At 35.4% G+C, this 22,449-nt stretch overlaps 2 protein-coding genes across 6 annotated transcripts in view; one reads left to right on the top strand and one right to left on the bottom strand.

Annotated features, from left to right (window-relative positions):
- The window catches only part of aamdc (adipogenesis associated, Mth938 domain containing), a 407,769-nt gene that overhangs the window by 340,829 nt on the left and 44,491 nt on the right, over window positions 1-22,449 (bottom strand). The window lies entirely within an intron of this gene.
- The window catches only part of LOC132101759 (carbohydrate sulfotransferase 8-like), a 161,229-nt gene that overhangs the window by 24,256 nt on the left and 114,524 nt on the right, over window positions 1-22,449 (top strand). For 4 of the 5 annotated variants that reach the window (XM_059506945.1, XM_059506948.1, XM_059506947.1 and 1 more), the window contains exon 2: window positions 3,900-4,083. In XM_059506945.1, coding sequence (XP_059362928.1) covers window positions 3,924-4,083 — 160 coding nt within the window. In that variant the 5' untranslated portion in view covers window positions 3,900-3,923. Of the gene's footprint in view, window positions 1-3,896; window positions 4,084-22,449 lie in introns of all 5 variants that reach the window. The other variant, XM_059506946.1, reaches the window with a different exon arrangement.

Below are 22,449 nucleotides of genomic sequence, written 5' to 3' on the forward strand. Positions count from 1 at the left end.
CTCACACACGGACACACACACGCAAGAATAACAGACCTGAAGACATGAACACAACTGTGTGTTAAAACCTGCTTTCAATTTATTTAAAATATAATTAAGATTATGTTCAGCACTGCAATTATTCAGATGGATCTGAAGAGTGAAATTCACGTCAATGCATTGTGTTTGTCAAGAAAAGAAACCTGTGATTGTGTGTGTGTGTGTGTGTGTGTGTGTGTGTGTGTGTGTGTGTGTGTCCGTTTCCATCCACAAAGACCCAAACAAATAGTAAAACAGTTGAACTTGTTGAATTATTATTTTTTCTATGCGTGGTTTTATTATTTAGGAATATTTACTGTAGGTTTTAAAAGGGCATTTGGTATTTTTCTCTTCTTATTGAAAACGTAAAAAAAAAAAACATTACAATAAGTTTTGTTCACATTAGATATAAGGCATAAAATAACAAAGCACTGTAACAATGAACATTAGATATTTAAGCATATATTAATCTTTCTTAATGTTTAGTCAAATATAATTGTTCCTCGTTTGTCCAAGTGTTATTTTAGTTTTATTTATTTACTGTTTTAGTTTTTATTAATATTTTGAATTACCTTTAATTTTATACTTTCAGTTTTCATTTTAATTTTTGTTTACATTTTTAGTTATTTTTGGGGGCTTTTGTAATTATTTTTATATTTTGTAATTATTTATATATTTATATTTTTATATATATTACTATTGTTGTTGGTTGTGTTTAGTGTTTCAACTTAAAATAAATTAAAATGAGAAATGTTCCCTTTGCAACTAGCTAAAATAAGTGCAGTTTTTTTCATCTAAAATGTGCAGTATATTTTATTTCAGCTTTATTTCAATGAACACAATGTTTTAATAGTTTTCATTGATAATACTGATTTGTTCATTTCAACTAAAGTTAATGAATGCAACTTTTATTTATGTTTATTTTAAAAATGCATTGGTAAATATTGAAATGATGTATTGTTCAGAAGATGTAAGTCTGCAGCTTTTAGTTTTTAGTCTCTCCAGTATCAAAGAAGATGTCTTGGCACTGTCAAGATGTGGCTGATGGAGCAAACTTTATGTAAAATTAGACATTTACAGCTCATGTCCATTTATTTGTGGACTGTAGACGCAATAGCAACATCAAATCACTATGGCAACATCCTCCAGCTTCTACTGTATTTTCTCATTATCTTAGAGATGACCTGACCGTTTGCTCATTTGCATACATTGCAGAAAATCCGACGGAGGATCAAGACAAAATACACTTGCTAAGATTTCGTAAAACAAGCACTCAGCTTTACACAATGCAAGACAATAGCCATCAAAAAATTGTTTGAAGAACACATTTTGGGCAGTTTTGATGTAAAATTGACTTTTTGTGGAGCTGAAAATGATTGTTTTTTTTACCTTTTTGTTTAAATATAGCAGTAATAAAAGTGCTAATACTTTTTGAGATGATTTGTACTTATTTTGCATTTTCCCCCCATTGCAAAGAGAAAAGACATGTTTTAACTATCAAGATTTTAACATGTCAATAAAGCAAGTTAATAAAGCCACAATTCTGAGAAAAAGTGTGAGATATAAACTCAAAATTATGAGATATAGATTGAGAGATATAAACTCAGAATTATGAGCTATAAATCCAAATTTGAGATAACAACACAAAATTGTGAGATAGAAATTCACAATTGCGATATAAACTCAAAATTGCAAGACATGAATTTGGAATTGTGGGACATAATCTTTAGAATTGGGAGATATGAATTCAAAAGTTTGTGAAATATAAGATATATACAGTTGTGAAATAAAAAAAGTCAAAATGCGAGATGCGTGTAAAATTATTATTATAAAAAGGCACCGTTTTAGCTTTTTCAATTTTGTAAAGATTCTAAGATTTTTATTTTTTTTTTGCATGGTATTAAAATGCATTTTGTGTGATAGATTTTCTCTCTCTTTAAACATGTTGTGGTTGTTCCTCCTGTTTCCTTGTCATCTTGTTTCCCTGGTAAGCTGTGTCTCACGCTGTGACAGGTTCTCTAATGAGACTCACACACTAACGAGCCTCATTCTGCTCCGGAATATTAATTCTCTCAGAAAACCTGCTATAATTATACATACAACAGCGGGGTAATAAAATTCCTGCTTAACGCAATGAGAACGACATTCTCGCAGTGAAAACCACTTTAACATCTGCACGTTATTACACCGTTCTGAATTGAATTTCCTGTGCAATATCATATTCGGAAATTTATGAATGCATTCAAATGAATTATATGTATGTTGTCACTCCACCAACAAAAGTACTTAAAAAAAAAAAAAAAAAAAATTAAATAAAAATTCCATGCAAAGCATTCATGCAGCATGCACTGATTTGTCATTCAAAACGTAGTTATCAAAATACCTCATTAAGTTGCATGTTTAATTCATAGGGTGGCATCCAGTTATTACCACAAACAAGTAGTTATTTTTCATTTTCATTGCATTTTGTGTAACTTTTGGAAGTGTGATCACCTAACGAGTCAATTAGAGAGATGTTAGTCAAATGCATTGCTCTGTGTGGTAAATTACTGCACACTAAAACATGCATGCACAGTATTCTGTAGTGAATTTGTGTCTGTGTTTTTGTGTTAGTACATCAATAATGCACCTAGCCTTGTTTTTCCCTCAGTAACTATAAGCAGAAGTAGGACAGAGCATATGAATCAATCACACTTGAACACGTCTGCATCTGCAGCCTCTCACCTGATTACGGTCTGTTCTGAGATCAGGTAAAATAAATAGTGTCACCCTGCTTCTTCCTGTCAGTCTTTCGTCCAGAGCTGAGCTAATGGGCCGTTTTTTACACCCTGAGGAACACGAAGTGATATTATACTCAGAACAGACATGCACCTCTCAGAGACGTGGAATGCATCAGATAGTCGTGCCGATTTTTTCAAATTGCAGCTGCATTGATGTTTTCGGAGATGCATGTCAGACTGAATCCTAAAACTCCTGATAAGCTGAGATGTTCTGCCCTGAACGTCTGCACAAATTCAGGGTTTAACTACTCATTTATTGTGATTTATTTAGGTTGATATTTTCATATTGTTTCCAGATGAACACTTGACTGAAGCTGCAGCCCGGCTTTACTTGATTATCCACACATTTTTTTTTTTTTAAGTAAATCTCAAATCTAAAATCAGTGAATCTCAAATCTTCATTTTACTTTTGCTTTACTTTAACTGTTTCCCAGTGGAGGAATGATCTTGCCAAACCTTCAAAACATCTCACATCTTTTGAGGAATGTTTATTTATTTATCTTACTATCGCTGCAATCTTATTATCTTCAATCTCATCTTACTAAGACATATTATTGGAGATTTTGAGTGACAACTGATATTTTGTCATTTTATGTAAGCGAAATCTCACTTATTTACATTGCAATCAGAATTTCATCACTTTTGTCCACATCAATACCAGAATCTGCACCAAACTGCATATTTTGCTCAGTTTGAGTCTCTGAATAAAAATGCAGGTTTTTCCTTCATTTTCTGACTATGTGAGTCAAAAACGTCTGATGGATCAAATATGACAAATGCATATGCTGTCTTAAGATTCAGTAAACTCCTCATCTCAAAATCAGTTTTTTCGGACTATTTATATTTACAGGGTTAAAAATGCTTCTGCACGTCTGAAGTGCAGTTATAATATTGACTGAAGCTTTGTGCATCATTCCTGTAACACCAAGGTCATATAGGTCCTATTCCCAGGGAATGCAAGAATTTGAATGCATTATAGATTCTTTTGATAAATGCCTCAGCCAAATGCATACATCTAAATACAAAAACAACATCATTTAATTTTTCGTCTTCTGTAATTGAAGATGAGTTCATGATCTGTGTTTCTCTCTCTTTCAGCAGGAGTGTGTTTGGATCTGAGCTGTGATGCTCTTCGTGGATTTTCTTCGTGGTCGGAGGAGGTTGCGGGTGTCTGTCTGCAAGCCACCCTGCTCCTTCTGGTTTCTTCTGCTGTTTGGGATCGGAGGACTCGTTCTCTTCATCCACCTGCAGGATCTGTCCGATATGGTGCTTCAGCAGGCTCCAGGTAGGAAGAAACTGTCAATTATGGTCAACCGTCAACATCCAGAATGCATTCTCACTGTGAGCGTTTTTTCCCAAGCTTTCATTGTGTTTTGGAGAAGATTATAGTTTAGGACTTCAGGAGAAAAGTGGTTTGAGGTTGCACACAGGGTCTGCAAGACTTGTGAATTGTGAAAATAGTGCTGAAAATATATTTTGCCAGCCATGGAACTCTATTTTATATTGTCACATTAAAAATGCATATATTTGTGTTTGTCAGAATGAGTTCTCTAGCTGATTTGTCCTGCAGATTTAGCACTGTGTCACTTGTACAGCAGCCAGTCTCAGTGCAACACCATCTGACACAAAAACATCCACAAACATCATGATTTTGGTCTTATTTTCATTTTTGGTGGTAGAATGTGTCACCACAGATTTATTTATCTATTTATTATGTGTGTGTAAAATATAAACGTTTGCATGTGTGTGTGTGTGTGGGGGGGGGGGGGGGGGTGCATCTGTGGTCAGTAACACATCTAATAAACAAAACAAACAACAGGATAGTTGTTCAGATTTGAATCAAATGGGTGAATAGATGCATTAGGTGACTCTGGAATACTTGATTGTGATTGGTTCGTTTTGGCATTCATTCGATATTTTTTGAGTTTATTCTGATTGCACAGGCATGTGATGTCGTTCTGTTTGTCATTTGTGAGATCTGTTTGCAAACTTTTGAGCAGTAAAAACACACACAGCGTGAGAAATCTTGACTACTGTCGCACATCACCAGTGATTGTGTACCGCGGGAAACGGCTGCTTTCTTAGTTTTAGGCATGCACAAGGACACCTGCTGTATGAATGCAGGTTTGTGCTCCTGTTTAGCCAAAATGAGAGAACAACAGGCTGTGGATGAGCGCTCTTATCTGATAATACTCACATTAATCTGAGCAACTCTGCCTTGACTCCTTGTTTTAACACTTTTTCAGGCAAATTCACTTTTTTGTAAAATAATAAAATAATTTATCATCATGAATTTTGTCATTTGGGGTAATTTTGTGTTTAAGATTCAGTATTATTTCAGTGTAGTTTTTTATTAATATTTGGATTATATATATATATATATATATATATATATATATATATATATATATATATATATATATATGTATAATAATAGTTTTTAAGTGTGTTTTTGTGCTCAGATTGATTTTAGGATTTTTTTATTTATATTTAAGTTTTAGTTATTTTAGTATATCTAGTTAGTAGTTTAATATGTCAGCTATTTTTTATTTCATTTGTATTTTATTTCAAGTAACTTGTAATTTTTATTAATTAATTTATTGATTTATTTTAATGGTTTTAGTTTTGTGAAGTTTGGTATCTTGTGATTTTTCATTTCAGGTGTGTGTTAGTGTAATTTAAGGGCCAGAGTGTTTTTTAAGGGCCAAAGAGTTTTTATTTTTTTTAGTTCAAGTTTTAGTAATTTTGCTGTGAGTCTTTGTCATAAAAATAAAACAGACAAGGGCATAGTTTTGCTTTGAACATTTGGGGTGTGAACTGTTATAGTAAAGTCCCGGGTCATGCTCACTCATAAGGTTTATTTATTTGTTTGTTTACTTATATTTTTATTTTTGTGAAATGGTCTTTTGTGCTATCATCTATGCAAAGTTGGTGCAATAAATTAAAATTGAAATTACAATTACTTGTTTACATAGGATATATATACAGGACAGACCAAAAGTTTGGACACATCTTCTTATTCAAAGAGTTTTCTTTATTTTCATGACTATGAAAATTGTAGATTCACACTGAAGGCATCAAAACCATGAATTAACACATGTGGAATTATATACATAAGAAGAAAGTGTGAAACAACTGAAAATATGTCATATTGTAAGTACTTCAAAGTAGCCACGTTTTGCTTTGATTACTGTTTTGCACACTCTTGGCTTTCTCTTGATGAGCTTCAAGAGGTAGTCACCTGAAATGGTCTTTCATTTGGTGGTGTGTGTGAATCAGCTCAGATCTTTTGATGAGAAATGTTTGCGTTCACATAAAGATCTCTTCACTGTAGACTTTGGCATCTTGGCAAGTTTGATACGTTGTTGAGATCTTTTGAAACTTTTGATTAGGAAACATCAGAGATGCAGGATGTCATTTCTGTTTTTATTTTTTCTTCTTTCTTTCTTTATATGAGGGTATTTTTTATTTTTGTCAGTTTTTAGAAATCACCCAGAACTGAAGCACTTATGGTGTCACATTAGGCAACTGCGTCAGTTGTGATAAATATATTTAGCAGTGTTAACATATTTAATTAATCATTGGCAGTCCTCATATTCACCGGTCAAGGGAGTTTTGTGGGATTTAATTTGGCTCATTTGCTTTTCCTCAAAGACTCTGAGGAACTCAAAAGGAATTTTCTTTGATACTATTTTCAAATGAAACACATTTTTCAATGAAGAAAAAAAAGGATAATCCTGAAGTGTTCAGAGGATTGTAAAGCCGTTCTCAGCCAGAGCTCAGGATCGCTGCAGCCTTTCTGCTGCTGAACTGGATCAGATGGAGGGAATGAAGGTTATATAAAAGCATTGCGGCTGAACTCCAGCGGTTCGGTTCCTCTTTAGTGTTTCTGAACACTCTTCTGTGCTCTAGATCTAATGCTGGAAACTGTACTTCAGATAGATGAATATATGCATGTCTGGGTCGGTAAGACCCTGTTTAATGGTTTTGAAAGAAGTCTCTTCTGCTCATGCACCAAGGCTGCATTTATATGATCAAAAAAGAAAAGAAAAAAGAAATTGCAAGATTATTAAAATAACTGTTTTCTATGTGAATATTTTTTTTAAATGCCATTTATTCCTGCTGAACTTTCAGCATCATTACTCCAGTGCCACACGATAATTCAGAAATCATTCTAATATGCTGATTTACTGCTCAAGAAACATTTCTGTTCATTATCAGTGTTGTGCCACTTCATATTTTTTTGGGAAGTGGGATGTATTTTATGTTTCTTCTGTAACATTATAAAAGCTTTACTGTCACTTTTGATCAATTCCATGCATCCTTGATTAATAAAAGCATTAGTTTCTTCTAAAAACTATTACTGACCGCAAATTTTTTTATGATATGTAAACCAAATTATGAACTATCCAAACCAATTCACTAAAATAAGTTTGCATCCTCAACATTTATTGAAAGAGAGAGTTTTATAGCCTTTTATCGCATTAACACTACAGTCACGCTACTGAAAACGGTAATAGTGCCACTATATTTAGTATGTTTGCCAGATTTAGTTCACTTGGCTTATTGTGCTAAAACACACAGTGTCAGCGCATCGAGCAAAGCTTTTACTCTTATTGTTTCTGCTCAAATCTCCCACTCAAATAATTGTTAAAAGAAAATTGAGGAATCCTCTGTGAATCGCCATGGGAATGCTGTTGCTCTCGGCACCATCCACAGAGAGAAATTACCCATAAAAATTGGTCGCAGGGAGTGTTTCCCATGCATTGTGGATAAATAGTGGTTTCTCGGCCTCAGCAGGACACGCCACACTCACAAAGAAGAGTCGTGGCCTTTTCAAGCACAGAGAGATGTTTCATTGCTGTGAATTGAACTCCATTCTTAGAGCGCTTGGATTCATCTCCGCCGACAAAACACAGCCTCCCCGGCCTCATAAGGTCAAATGCGTTCTCTAACAGCTCTGTTAGCAAGAGAGGTGCTCTTGAGGGACGGATCGTACTGCGCTAATCAGAAGAGCCGGCTCTTGTGCACCGCTCAGGTGTCGGGATCAACCGCAGCCAATCAGAATCCACTCCACTCCAGTGCTGAATGAGATTGCTTTCGTGCAGGGGCTGATGTGGACCTCGTGACATCAGACGAGCACAATAACATCAGCCGTCTAAACACAACGGCCCTGAGACATGAGCAGAGATTACAGCCGCATCTCTGGAGGAATCCGAGCAAATTACTGAAGTTAATTAACAGAAGAGAGCTGAAGTCAGACGACAGATGTTTGTGATGAACTGATGCTGGTTTACATGTTTACCAGTAAAGCTACTCAGATAGATAGATAGATAGATAGATAGATAGATAGATAGATAGATAGATAGATAGATAGATAGATAGATAGATAGATAGATAGATAGATAGACAGACGGATGGACGAATGGACGGATGGATGGATGGATGGATGGATGGATGGTTGAATGGATGGATGGATGGATGGATGGCTGGACAGATGGACAGATGGACAGATGGACAGATGGACAGATGTTTGGTTGGTTGGTTGGTTGGTTGATTGGATGGATGGATGGATGGATGGATGGATGGATGGTTTGTTGGTTGGTTGGTTGATTGGATGGATGGATGGATGGTTTGTTCCATCCTGGATCCTGCTTCTCCCCTACTCGCTCTTGAATTCAAATCCATGCTCAAAACACACCTATTTTCTGAATGTTATAGTTCTTAGATTTTTTTTTTCTGCTGGTTGCTGCCCCATCTACCCAATTCTCACTTACTGTACTTGCACTCTCAATTGCCTACTGTTGTTCTGTCTGCTGTCTTTGTAAACTGCCTTTATTGTTGTTTGTTTATTGTAAAGTGTCCTTGAGCTCTGGAAAGGCGCTATATAAATAAAACTTATTATTATTATTATTATATTTGTTGGTTGGTTGGTTGGTTGGTTTGTTGGTTGGATGGATGGATGGATGGATGGTTTGTTGGTTGGTTGTTTGGTTGGATGGATGGATGGATGGATGGATGGATGGATGGATGGATGGATGGTTGGTTGGTTGGTTGGTTGGTTGAATGGATGGATGGATGGACAGATGGACGGATGTTTGGTTGGTTGGTTGGTTGGTTGGATGGATGGATGGATGGCTGGTTGGATGGATGGAGGGTTGGTTGCTTGGTTGATTGGATGAATAGATAGATAGATAGATAGATAGATAGATAGATAGATAGATGGATAGATGGATAGATGGATGGATGGATGGATGGATGGATGGTTGGTTGGTTGGTTGATTGGATGGATGATAGATGGATGGTTGGTTGATTGGATGGATGGATGGTTGGTTGATTGGATGGATGGATGGATGGATGGAGGGTTGGTTGCTTGGTTGATTGGATGGATGGATGGTTGGTTGATTGGATGGATGGATGGTTGGTTGATTGGATGGATGGATTGAGGGTTGGTTGCTTGGTTGTGTGGATGGATGGATGGATGGATGGTTAGATAGATAGATAGATAGATAGATAGATAGATAGATAGATAGATAGATAGATAGATAGATAGATAGATAGATAGATAGATAGATCAGCTGTCAGTTGTAGCATTAAATGTTAGTTAGTGCTAGTTAATGCTAGTTACTTCAAGGTCCTATATATTCTTTGAAATATTGTTGCTTTTCAATTAAACCCATCTGTTTTGTAGGATGTTAAGGTATTTTCCCTGGAAACCAAGAGAGAAAGTACAGAAGTAATATATAATCAAATGGGCACTTATGTAAGAGGAAGTTTCTTGCAAGCATTCATTAGAGAACTTGAGTCCAGTTTAGCTGGTGTTCACACAGAGCTCACGTTTCACACAAGCTGAACACAAGCCTCCTTATGCTTTACTACAGGACTTTCTCTACCTCCTCAGTCTTACCTCTCTCTCTCTAATCATCATTCAGGGACTCGTATCGACTTTCCTCGGATGCAATCTTGTAATCCACAGAGACGCTCTGTTTACTTCTGATCTGCACATAAAGCACTACAAATTGGACAAAAGACAGCTTTCTTTATTTGAAACGGCTCCACAATTAAATCCTGACCATGCAAGAAAAACCCATGACGAGAGCCTGACGTGTGCTAACAACCCATCAGCTGCTTCACAGTCAGAGAGATCTGGGTTTTTACATTTCATTTGTGTGCAAACAGCACTAACTCACCCATGAGAGACTACTATAAACACAGCTAGACAGACAGAGAGAGTTTAACTGTAATCAGACAAGACACAACTGATGCTGATTATTTTCAGCATTTTCATTTCTGATTATTATCAATGTTGAAAACAGTTGTGCTGCTTCATATATCAACCATGATACATTTTATTTTTCAGGATTCTTTGATGAATAGAACATTAAAAAGAACAACATTTATTTAAAATAGAAATATTTCACATAACATTGATATAACAATTTTAATATATACATATATGTGCATACTATTAATATTTTAACAACATTATAAATGTCTTTACTGTCAATTTAAATTGTAATTATTTGAATGCCTTATTGGCATAAACATATTGAAAAATGCAAATATATTGTTCTATAAATGTCTTTACATTACATAGATAGATAACAGATAGATAACAGTGAACCGTGTCTAAGCAGGCAACACTAATATGATTTAGATATGCTTTTTAATCCAATGAAAATTACACAACCTGTATAATGATCTTAACGGTTTTAAAATCAAGCAAACATTTTTCATTCCACTGAATTACTCGAAATTACTCTCGATCCAGTGAAAAATCTCTCATTCGGTTATATTCGAGATAATTACTGTTGATTGCATAGCCTCCCAGAATGCAACAGGTTATCTCAACAGTGTTGCTCAGGCTCAAAGGCTGTTGCTTTTATAAGGCTTCAGCATAATAAAGTCATTAGTACGGAGGAAGCAGGAAGCTGAGGAGACCGGTGTGCGCTGTTGTGAATTTGATCCGTGTCACATCGAGCTTCAGTAATCCGTCCATCTGTCTGTGTTTGTGAAACTCAATTTATCCGCCTCTTCATGTAATTAAATCTCACTGATGACCCTGAGCACAGAGTCAAAGCCGTCCAGAGATGATGCTTCTCAAACAGTCCATTGTCTTCAGTTTCTCCTCCTTCCTCATGTGTTTATTCCGGGCAGAGTGAACCATTTTCATTAGACTGCCTCGTCTCGGCTCAGCTCTGGCGGTCGAAGGTGTGGATCTGTAAACACAGACATAAGCAGTTTGTCCCTAATGTGAAAACAGCAGCGGTTATTTTAGCAGACAAGTATTGACAGTCACTCCACAAGGTGTGGATAACAAACCCCAGTATGTACGTGGTTAGTTAGTGTTGCCAGGCGTAGCTGAAACACTCATTATTGTTTGAACAGGTCAGCGTCTCTTAAAATCCACTAGAGAACAACAGGAGACATTTACGGATCCTTTACTGTTTACTGTTGTTGTTGTTTTTTCTTTTCTTTTTTGTCAGGATATATATGTCAGGATATCTCTCTCTCTCTCTCTCTCTCTCTCTCTATATATATATATATATATATATATACATTAAATATTTTATCTTAAATAAAACTTTTATTTATTCTGTTTTCAAAAAATGTATACATTTTACATTTTAAGACACTGACGATTGAATAACAAACATTCCAAATTATTACAGTCAATAACGGTAATTGTGTTAAACAATTATATTACGTAAAACATGTTGTTTTATGAAATAATCAATATTTTTTGGAAGGGTAATTGAATCAGATGTTCCAATCAATCAGATCATAATCAGATGATATTTACAGTAGCAGCTCCAGGCGTCATGTACGGTAATGAATTCAGCATTGTAATCGAAGGGTTGTTGACTTGTAATACTACAGAGAAGTTGATGTGCTTAACAATAACGAGTGTGCTGTGCTGATTATTTTAAATTTATTATAAAAAACAAACAATTGTTTACAAATATACTAACTAAACTAACAGTGATGTTTGCCTGAATGAATTGCTTGTTGTATTTTATTCTTTTGTTAATACTTCTAGATGCATTGTGAATAAAAATATTCAAGCTTACACTGTTCGACACAACAAAGCTGACGATTATTGTATTAATCCATAATATTTGTAAGATAATTAATTTTAAATCAAGAGTTTATGAGCAGTCACGACTTTCTCTAAAGCGAATCTCCAGATAACAGAGGAGTGAGCTGAGCATCTCTCGGCCTTTCGTTCTCAGTCTTTCTCCCTGTCCCTGCAGGAAAAGACCTTGAAAAACGCTGATCCGGTGATCTGCTCTAAGCCAGAGCGCCCGAGTCACCTCTGATGGCAAAAATAAAGAATAACACGTTCTTTTAGATAGAATCAGGGTGAGAAACCTTTCACATTTGCTGTCCATGTTCTGGAATGAAACATCCAGTTTTCATGATCCAATCCATTACCAAAGAGTGATATGAAGTCCCAAACCTACATTATTCTCACTGAACATACTGTTCACATTTAAAAGCAAGACAGGTGTTGTTATATTGAAACATATTTCTAATTCAAATCTTGCTGCTTTCTAGAGTTTCTAGAGTTTCAACACCTTCTGATGTTCATTCATGTTTATTTGCTGCTGTAACTAGTAGTAAAGAGGAAGAGATGATGGGTTCTCGTAACATGTTACATTTAAAAAGCACCAAAACATTTACATTAATTCATTTAGCTGACGCTTTTATCCAAAGCGACTTACAATTGCTATATATGTCAGAGGTCGCACGCCTCTGGAGCAACTAGGGGTTAAGGGTCTTGCTCAGGGACACACTGGCGGTTCACAGTGGATTCGAACCCGGGTCTCCCACACCACAGGCATGCGTCTTATCCACTGCGCTAACACCACCCCTTAAAACAGTATTTATTGTTTGAATTTCGTAATTAAACTGACATGGTTTGAAAGTTGAGACTTTGTTTCATATCCGAAGTAGCAAAGCACAAAGACAATTGCAATTTATTAGATGGGAGGCTAGAAATAATGTTTCATTTAGTTTTGTTCAAGCATCAATTAAAAGCATCACAGATCGTATCATCACATTTATAAATGCTAGTACATAAAAAACAACAACAAAAAACTACTGGTGTATTGAAAACCCAACTTTATATTTTTTTGACTGAAGTAAAAGGCTGTGCATAGACAGCATTAGAATCTCTTTGAATGAAAAAGCTATAAAGAGCTATAAAGCTATGCTTTACAGATTATTTATTTGGTAAGTATTTGACTTGAATTTTTAAAAAGGGCACTTTTGTGTGCATTGTGCATCAGCCAAACAGATAAATATTTGACACAATTACAGCATGGTTGATGATAAATCCAGTGCTTGCAATAGCATGTTTGCAGTATATTGTTAAAGAGTTTCAGAGCGTATTCTACTGAGACTTTAGTGAGGGTCTGTTGTTTTGGAGCAGATTTCTCTCCGGAGCAAGAAAGATTGTGTCTTTAAACTCATTCACTTTGACAGGGTCCTGGCCGTTTGCTTCCCCTGCGGGCTGCTGTCTAACTAAAGGGGCGTTCTGTCGTTCGTAGAACAACCAATTAATCAGCTGCAGACGGCCTGTTAGAGCTTTAAAGGGTCATATTGAGATTAAAAGACTCTTTGATCTTTTGAATTTGAATTTTTTACTGTGTAAACAATGGAATTTCCTCCTCATTCTGATCTGGATCGTTTTAGCCGCACATTCATGATCGTTTTCTGAATCTTTCACATTGTGATGATTTCCAAAAAAAAGGCTGTTTTCAAAGGATTGACTGGACAGCAATCCCTCTCAGTTCATGAATATGACTTTGGATTGAATTGGCCAAAACAACACAGGATGATGAATTGGGTTTTGTATTGGAATGACCGGGAAGAATAATGTACTGAATTTTATATAAATCCAGCAGAATTCCATTAGTAAAACATGACAGCAATGTATAAAAATGGAAAGCATCTTCGGTGTCTATTTAAGGATTTTAATCTTCTCAAGCTGCTTCATGTTGGTTTGTCTGATCCTGAAGAATTCTGGGAACTGTAGTGTTGTATGAATGTTGCATATGTGTAAATATGCAAACAGAAATCTATATATACATATACGTTATTATTCTTATTGATTTAATAGTTTTTTATTATTTGTAATTGCTAAATAAACAATAAACAAGAAATATATGCATGTATGTATGTATGTATGTATGTATGTGTGTTTTGACATAATATGCAAAAATTGCTCTTAAAAACTACACTTAAAGCAGTTAATATGCAATAATGATGTGACCTGTTTAACAATGCGCAGACGGCCACCTCTGAGAGCAAACACACCAACAGGGTTTGACTCTGGAAGTTTAGGAAGACGTGTATATTTTGAAGATTTCCAGCATGTTTTTTGGGGGTTTTGAGGTTGTTTTGTCAGATGTAAAATAGGCTCACAGGAGGAAAGCGCAGGCAGAGCAGGTGAACAGGGTTTGAGCGTCACAACACCCTGAGAGCCTGTTCATAAAGAGAGGAGCTGCTGGAAGAGTTGCATAACCACCTGTCTGTCTCTCCTTTGAGGCTGTCGTAGTTTTTCAGACTTGGCCTGCCTGTCAGGAAACTTCTTTCAGCGTGGCAGGTGCCCATGAGAAACACAAAGTTAGTGCGCTTGTCTTTAGCGAGGAGAGACTTCAGAGCGCTCGTTTTTCAGTGATATGAAACGAGAGCGGCTGCTCGCTTAGCATCTCCCCACAGACTCGAGCGAGCAACAACAGCCGAGGATGAAAGCGTGCGTGTGTGTGTTTGTGTGCGTGACAGAAACGCATCCTCTTTCGGCATTGAGATGTATCCGTGCGGACGCGGATCGAGACTAATGAGCAGATACACGTGATCTTCTGTGAGAAACACAACGGTTCATTGTCATGCAGAAAAGCCTGAGGAACTGATACTTCTTAATTATGTGCATACAATCATCTGTTGCATTTCAGCTAGATATCTAAATCTCAGTAAGGGTTTCAGAAGTAGTGCTACTTTAGTAACCTCAGATTGTCTGTAAATCATAAATGATAAATCATGAGTCCCTGTCTTATAGTCTGCAGTTTGTTTTTAGTCTTTATATAATGCATAAATTATCTAATATTTAAAAAAACTTACAAAACATATGCAACATTTCTAACTTAATAATAATATATATATAGTTGATTCTGAACATTATTATGCCTTGATATTTTTATGCAAATTAAGATTTATTTGGATATTTATACACTGTTCTTCAAATGTTTGGGATCAGTAAGGTGATTTATTTATTTATTTATTTAGTGTGTTATGCTCACCAAGGCTACATTTATTTTATTTTAAATTCTGTAAATATTGTGAAATAATATTAAAATGTAAAAAAGCTGTTTTCTATGTGAGCGTATTGTAAAATATAATTTATTCCTGTGATCAAATATAATTTCAGTCACATGATCTTTAGAAATGATTCTTATATTCTGATTCAAGAAACATTTCTGATTATTATCAATATTGAAAAGAGTTGTGCTGCTTCATCTTTTTGTGGAAACTGCGATACATTTTATTCATCGAGATTTTCTGATATATAGAAAGCTCAAAAGAACAACATTTACTAAAAATAGAAATCTTTTGTAACTTTATAAAAGTCCACACCGTCACTTTGAGTCCACATCGAACACTTTAATGCATCCTTGCTAAATAAAAGAATTAGTTTCTTCATTAAATCTTACTGACACTTTAAAGTAGTGTATTTCTGTAATACAAAATATTTATTTAGATCATTTTTTGGACTATGTTTATTCCCCTGTTTGGAGCATGAATGCGCTCAGTTGTGATATGCATTCATTAAATGAAATATATTTCAAATTCCAGTCAGAATTCTCATTTTCGGATGAACTTTCCCTTTAACAGTCCTCGCTGGTGAGGAGCTGTAGAGATGCTCACACTGATCTTTGAGAAGCTGTGAAGTCTTGACGCAGCATGAATCTGAAGATTGTCAGCAAAGCTGCTTCTTCAGTGACACAGAGGTGGCTCAGCTCTCTAAGACGTGAAGGAAGGTCAAAGGTCAGCGGTCTCAGTAATCTTCCTAAAGCTCTGAGACGAAGAGCAGTGTCTGTCCCGTTCTGTCTGTGAGAGTCTGCTCCTGATCTCCTGTGGGAGAACACAAAGATGGACCACGCAGAGCGATAAGAAACTGTCAGCTGCTAAAAGCCGGTTTGCTGAAAACTGATCCACGGGAAAGACTGAACGATGCTTATCTTCTGAATGACAGGCCGAGAGCGAGAGAGAAACCGAGTGAGCGGGTGACACTGACAGCATTTTAAGGCATTATGGATGCACTCTCAATGGTAGACAGCATAATTATGTTACTGTCACTGTTAAAAAAAATGCTATTTTGTCTCATTTAAATATTTTGAAATTTGAAACAAATCTTTAAAACAAATTTACTTGAAGGAGCACTGCATAAGACTTGTTTTCAGAGAATATTTCTTAAAGACAAGTGCATTTTATGTTACTATTATAGTTTTTGAATAGAATTGAACATTTCTATTTTTTCTCTTTAATTTTTGTTAGTAATTTTGTCATTTTTGGTAAGTCTTTATATTTATTCATTTTTATGTAATAGTTTAAGTAATTTTGTTACTGAAAATCTGGCTGAAATCTGAGCCGCTGCCTTTGAAGACCTTTCCAGATCAGTCACTTATGAGGTCCCACCTCAGTAGACAGCGCAGTTTGATTTGGAACGGATCTGAAGTGTGTGTGTGTGTGTGTGTGTGTGTGTGTGTGCGTGACACAGAGAGAGAGAAACAGCTGGCACATGAGCCGCTGCAGACAGCCAAAACCACTGACAGCCGAAAGGAGAGTTCATCATCATCTTTATTACACCTCACGCAAACACAAAAGACAGAAAGATAAAGAGACGGTTCAAAGACCGACGACAAGAGAACACGAGCGAGCAGATAGAAAATACAACGCGACATAGAGAGATAAACACAGATAAAGAGACATGGGATTTTATCTCAGGAAAAATGAGAGAGGAGGGAGTAAAGACAAATGGAAGGAGGAAAGATAATAAAATGATTGCGGAGGGATATTTCAGGTCATAAAATAAACCGGTGTTTATCAGAGCAAAGGCACATATATGAATTTGTGAGCGGTGGACGTGAGTGCCAGAGTTTATGGAGCTTAGAAGCAATCTCTAGCATTTTTTCAGTTAAGTTAACAGAAAGACTGTTTGAATATGAATGAATGATGTGCCATTGATTTGAGTCTTCCTACGGAAGCATATGGGTTGCAATATTCAATTTGGAATGTTTTATGCAAAATGACAATGCAATATGTAAAATGACAATGCATTTCTGTATTTACATTTACATTTTCCAATACATTTGTGCAACGTTTGGTGCAAAATGAAAATGAAAATGAAATTACATAATTTTCATTTGCCATTTCATACACCAGTTTTAATATGTAAAATGAATACTAATTTTAACGCTTTATAAGTTGCAAAATTAAAATGAAAATGTATTACAGAAACGATTAGATATGTATAACATGTTCAAGCAAAAACTGTGGCAAAATGATCATTTAAATGATATTTTTCTTAAATGCATTAACACTCCCAGTCAAGACACTTATGATTGCATTTTCATTCAATGTCCCGCAATGAATGTAGCAAAATTCAATGTGCACATTGAAAATGCATTCCGAGCCGATCACGTCTCCGCCCCCTCACACCATGTCAATCACTCCGTGAACAAGGCGGGGCTTGCAGAAGATCAAGAGACTCTTCATTCTTTCAGGCAGAATAAGAGTCAGTGCGAGTGAAGCACTGTAATGTCTGAAACTACACTCACTGTTAATTAGCATAATATTTGAATCAGATGATGCTGGCCACATAATTCGTGCTGCTGCGACTTGCAAGAGACCCCGTTAAATTATTTCGAGGTTATAGTATTGTATGAATATTGTCCCACTGATAAAAACAGTGCAAATAGTTCTGTCTCCTTGGATAACAGTGAAGTGGAAATAAATATAGTTAAATTTATGAAATAAAATTAAATATTTTTGGGAAGGTAAGTCTGGCCAGTAATACAGCAACACGAGTCAGACGAGTCTGAAGATCTGAGCTGAATTTGGTGAAACATTAAAGTTGTAGTCTGTGTCAATTACTCTCATAATAAATAATAATAACAATGTTACCCGTATTTTTCGGTATAAGTTGCATCAGTCCAAAAATACGTCATGACGAGGAAAAAAACATATATAAGTCACACTGGACTATAAGTCACATTTATGCAGAACCAAGAGAAAACATTACCGTCTACAGCCGCGAGAGGGCGCTCTGGGGTAGGCTACAGGGGCACTGAGCAGCATAGAGCTGATTTTACTATTTTTATTTAGAAATGTAACTATATTAATTTTTACAACTATTTATTAATGTCACACACATATACCTAGTGCCTTCTGACTTAAAAGATGAGAGTGGTAAATGTTACAGACGTGGAACTGTTCAGTCTATTATTGATTTTTATTTCCACTTCACTTTTATCCAAAGAGACAGAACTATTTGGACTGTATTTATCAGTGGGACAATATTCATACAATACTACAATCTAGAAATAATTTGCAGGTCTCAGCAGCACGAATTATATGCCCAGCTACATCTGATTCAAATATTATGCTAATTAACAGTGAGCGGTGGTTTCAGACATTACAGTGCTTCACTCGCACTGACTCTTATTCTGCCTGAAAGAATGAAAAGACCGAGCTGAAGGTGGAGCGATTCGACCAATCAGATGAAAGCAGCGTTTCAGCTTCGCCCACAAGTGCGAATGAAATATTGAAGCCATAAACTGAAATGATCAAAACGTACACGTACAACTGTCTTGTCCATGTTCTCTCACTTGAATCCTCTTCTTGAGATTTGAGTCTCTGACCTTCTGCAAGCCCCGCCTTGTTCACGCAGTGATTGACATGGTGTGAGGGGGCGGAGACGTGATCGGCTCGGAATGCATTTTCAATGTGCACATTGAATTTTGCTACATTCATTGCGGGACATTGAATGAAAATGCAATCGTAAGTGTCTTGACTGTGAGTGTTAATGCATTTAAGAAAAATAGCATTTGAATGATAATTTTGCCACAGTTTTTGCTTGAACATGTTATACATATCTAATAATTTCTGTAATACATTTTTATTTTAATTTTGCAATTTATAAAGCGTTAAAATTAGTATTCATTTTACATATTAAAACTGGTGTATGAAATGGCAAATGAAAATTATGTAATTTCATTTTCATTTTCATTTTGCACCAAACGTTGCACAAATGTATTGGAAAAATGTAAATGTAAATACAGAAATGCATTGTCATTTTACATATTGCATTGTCATTTTGCATATTACATCCCAAATTGAATATTGCAACCCATATGCTTCCATATCTTCCTGCCAAAGCTTTCACTTTTTAAAAGAGCTCCACATGCTTATTTCATATGCAAAGATGTCAGCTAATCAAAGCAAGGGGCATGTCTACATTGAGACCTCAGTGTAGACACGCCCCTTCCAACAGCGTGTTTAAATCAGAAGCTACAATCAGGGCAGAGAATGTGCTTTTAAATGCAGTTCGTAACCACTTTCAGTTACTGAATGAACCAATGAGCGATATCTGTTCAGAAAATGCAGAGAGCGTCTTAGGTTGTCTTTAATAGGGTGAGAATCCAATTTTCGGCTCTTTGCAACAAAAAAATCCATTAAAGGTTTCAGTATTGTTGGCAGAGAGAATGAATTAGTCACAAAGACGATGTTCAGGGCCGGTGAATGCATCCCTGTGGCTTCTCCCAACAAACTGGAGGATGTCGATCCATAACCAGCGGTAATATACGATGAAATTCATACACATCCAGGGTTTAGTGCTGCTAGTTTGTGTACACTCTCTGTGGCTGTAACTTAATCTACTTAATCTTTAGTCTCCTTGAAGCTGTAGTACACCAGAGATACACAGAGGAAAATAAACGGCGGAAAAGCGTAATTCTTTTGTTCCAGGAGCAATTTATATGTTCATGTCACATTATTTAATTGTTTTTTGCGCCCTCTACAGGACAGGTGATGCATTAAAGCCACAGGCTTTTCCATCCAACTTATTCTGCTTTCGATTTCAGTTCACATAGATTTCAAATTGATTTTAGATTGAGTATATTGTAATACTTTAATACAAATAAACTCACTAATCAAATAGACTTCTTCAGCATTTAAATATTATATGATTTTTATGGATGTTTCTATAATGTTACATCCATCTGGGCTGAGTCAACATGGAGCTCATTTGCAACCCACTTTATATTTATAATGTGACATTAAAAAAAAAAGATTTTTGACCAGGGTGGAAAAGGTTAAAGGTCATATTAAATTCAAGAACATCACCATATATACACATATAAATGTTATATTTCATTACAGTGCAGTATTTTTTTATTAATCATAAATTATTAATCAAATGTATTAATCAGCAGTCTACTCAGCTAATTTGTACGTTTTTAAATAACATGCACTGATGAATCATTCACAATATAACCAGAAATGTGTTTTAAGAGAGTAATATGGTGCTTAGTTAAATTCATGGTCAAGTTTCATCTTCTTTTTCTATCTTTTGACATTTTCTGTGGTTTTGTGCCAAAAAGATTTTTTCAGATTTACTTTTTACTTTTTGGCTTGTACAGTATATATATATATATATATATATATATATATATATATATATATATATATATATATATTAGCACCATTTAAATTTTTTGTAGTAATATTACGTCATGAATGCTTCAGACTTCGTGGCATGCAATACCTTTACATCAGTAGCTGTAAAACTTATTGTGGAGTAACATCAAGCAACAGCTTTCTTTTTAAAATGATTTCTGGGAAAATTCACATCACAAGTGTTCTTCCATCAGATCTGGACCGAGCCAGTTCTCGCTGACTCTCTTTTCTTTATATATTTGCCTCGCTCTTCAGAAACACGTAAATACATAAAAAGTCTGTCAGATGGCTTCTTCAAGTGAAACAGAAAACAGGAGTTCTCCAGATGAAGCTTGTCAATCTGTCATCTTTACACCTGTTCACTCTGCAGATGAACTCTATATGCTTGTTTGCGTTTATAAAAGCATGAGGCTGAAGAGATACTGCACTGTTTTCCCTCTGAGGCCTCGGTGAAGCCCGATACATAAATCACCAGCTTTACTGACAAAACAACTAAAATATATAATTGTATTACTGTGATATCCTTCAAAGTACCTTACAATGGCATCACTATACCATGGTGCTCCCACTGCATATTTCTGTATGCTGCTCTCTTCTTTCCCGTCTCTTTAAATGCGTCTGAGGGTGTTTTACAGTGCTTTTCTTCTGCTCTGTCTGTTTTAAATTCGGATGAGGTTTGGATAATGGAGCTCAGACCGTTAACAACCATCCTGACAAATTGAGCTGCTCACCACTGATTTCTTATTCTCTGTGATGTGAGCGAGAGCCGGAGGTCTTTTCTGCAGCGTAATCTCAGCCAAAGTACTGATGGCCAAACCATGTGGACTGTGTACAGAGACTTATCAGCATGTGTTAATATCTCATTTAGGCAAAACTCGCACCATTTATTCCTTGGGATGCTTGTGATTGACGGACAGGTTTTCTATTCCAGGGAAACTATTCCAGGTCTTATAACAGTCGTCGACTGATTTCAAACTAATCTAACTTTCATCTAACTACACATACAGTAACTTCAATGTAATCGTTATATAACTGTTCAATAAACAGTAAGTTGAGTAATCAGCATTTTAGACACACAATTGACATTGATGTCTATTTTTATTTTGCAAAAAAAAAATAAATAAATAAACACATCGTGCTTTTGATGAAAAGCTGAAATCATAATTTTGAATATCAAAATCATGACACAAAAAGTTGAGACTTTCAAGTCAAAATTATGAGATAAAAAGCCATAGTTGTGAGATAAATAAAGCTGAAATTATGAGATAAAAAGCCATAGTTGTGAGATAAATAAAGCTGAAATTATGAGATAAAAAGTCTAAATTGCAATTATGACTTTAAAAGCTGAAATTGATATACTATGAGATAAAAAGTTTAAATTATGATACATTATGAAATGAAAAGTCAAAAAACACTATTCATGTCATTTTATTTTTTAAATCTCATAATTATGGCTATTTGATAATTACATTTAAAATAATTTTGGCTTATGTCATTATCTCAACTTTATATCTTAAGACTTTTATGTCATCATTCTCTCACAATTGGCTTGGTATATCATAATTTCAAATTGTATCTCATAATTATGACGTACATGTCATTATTTTTACTTTTAAGGTCAGGAAGTATGCAAACCTTCTCTGTTTTATCTCATAGTTATGACTTATCGTGTCAGAATTTTGACCTTTTGTCTCATAATTATGACTTTTTTTATGTCTTCCATAAGTTTCTGAGAAAAATAAAGAAGCATTTCGGTCTTAAATGAACCAGTGTTTGAACGAATTGATTGAGTAAATGATTCAGTGGTTCCTGAATGAATCAGTATTTCTAAATGAATGGTTTGTTGCCATCTACTGGACACACATGCTTTCAGCGTGATTGACATGTAAACATTGAATGTTAACACCTT

Source organism: Carassius carassius, chromosome 23 (assembly GCF_963082965.1).
Source record: "Carassius carassius chromosome 23, fCarCar2.1, whole genome shotgun sequence".
In the NCBI taxonomy this organism is placed as follows: Eukaryota; Metazoa; Chordata; class Actinopteri; order Cypriniformes; family Cyprinidae; genus Carassius; species Carassius carassius.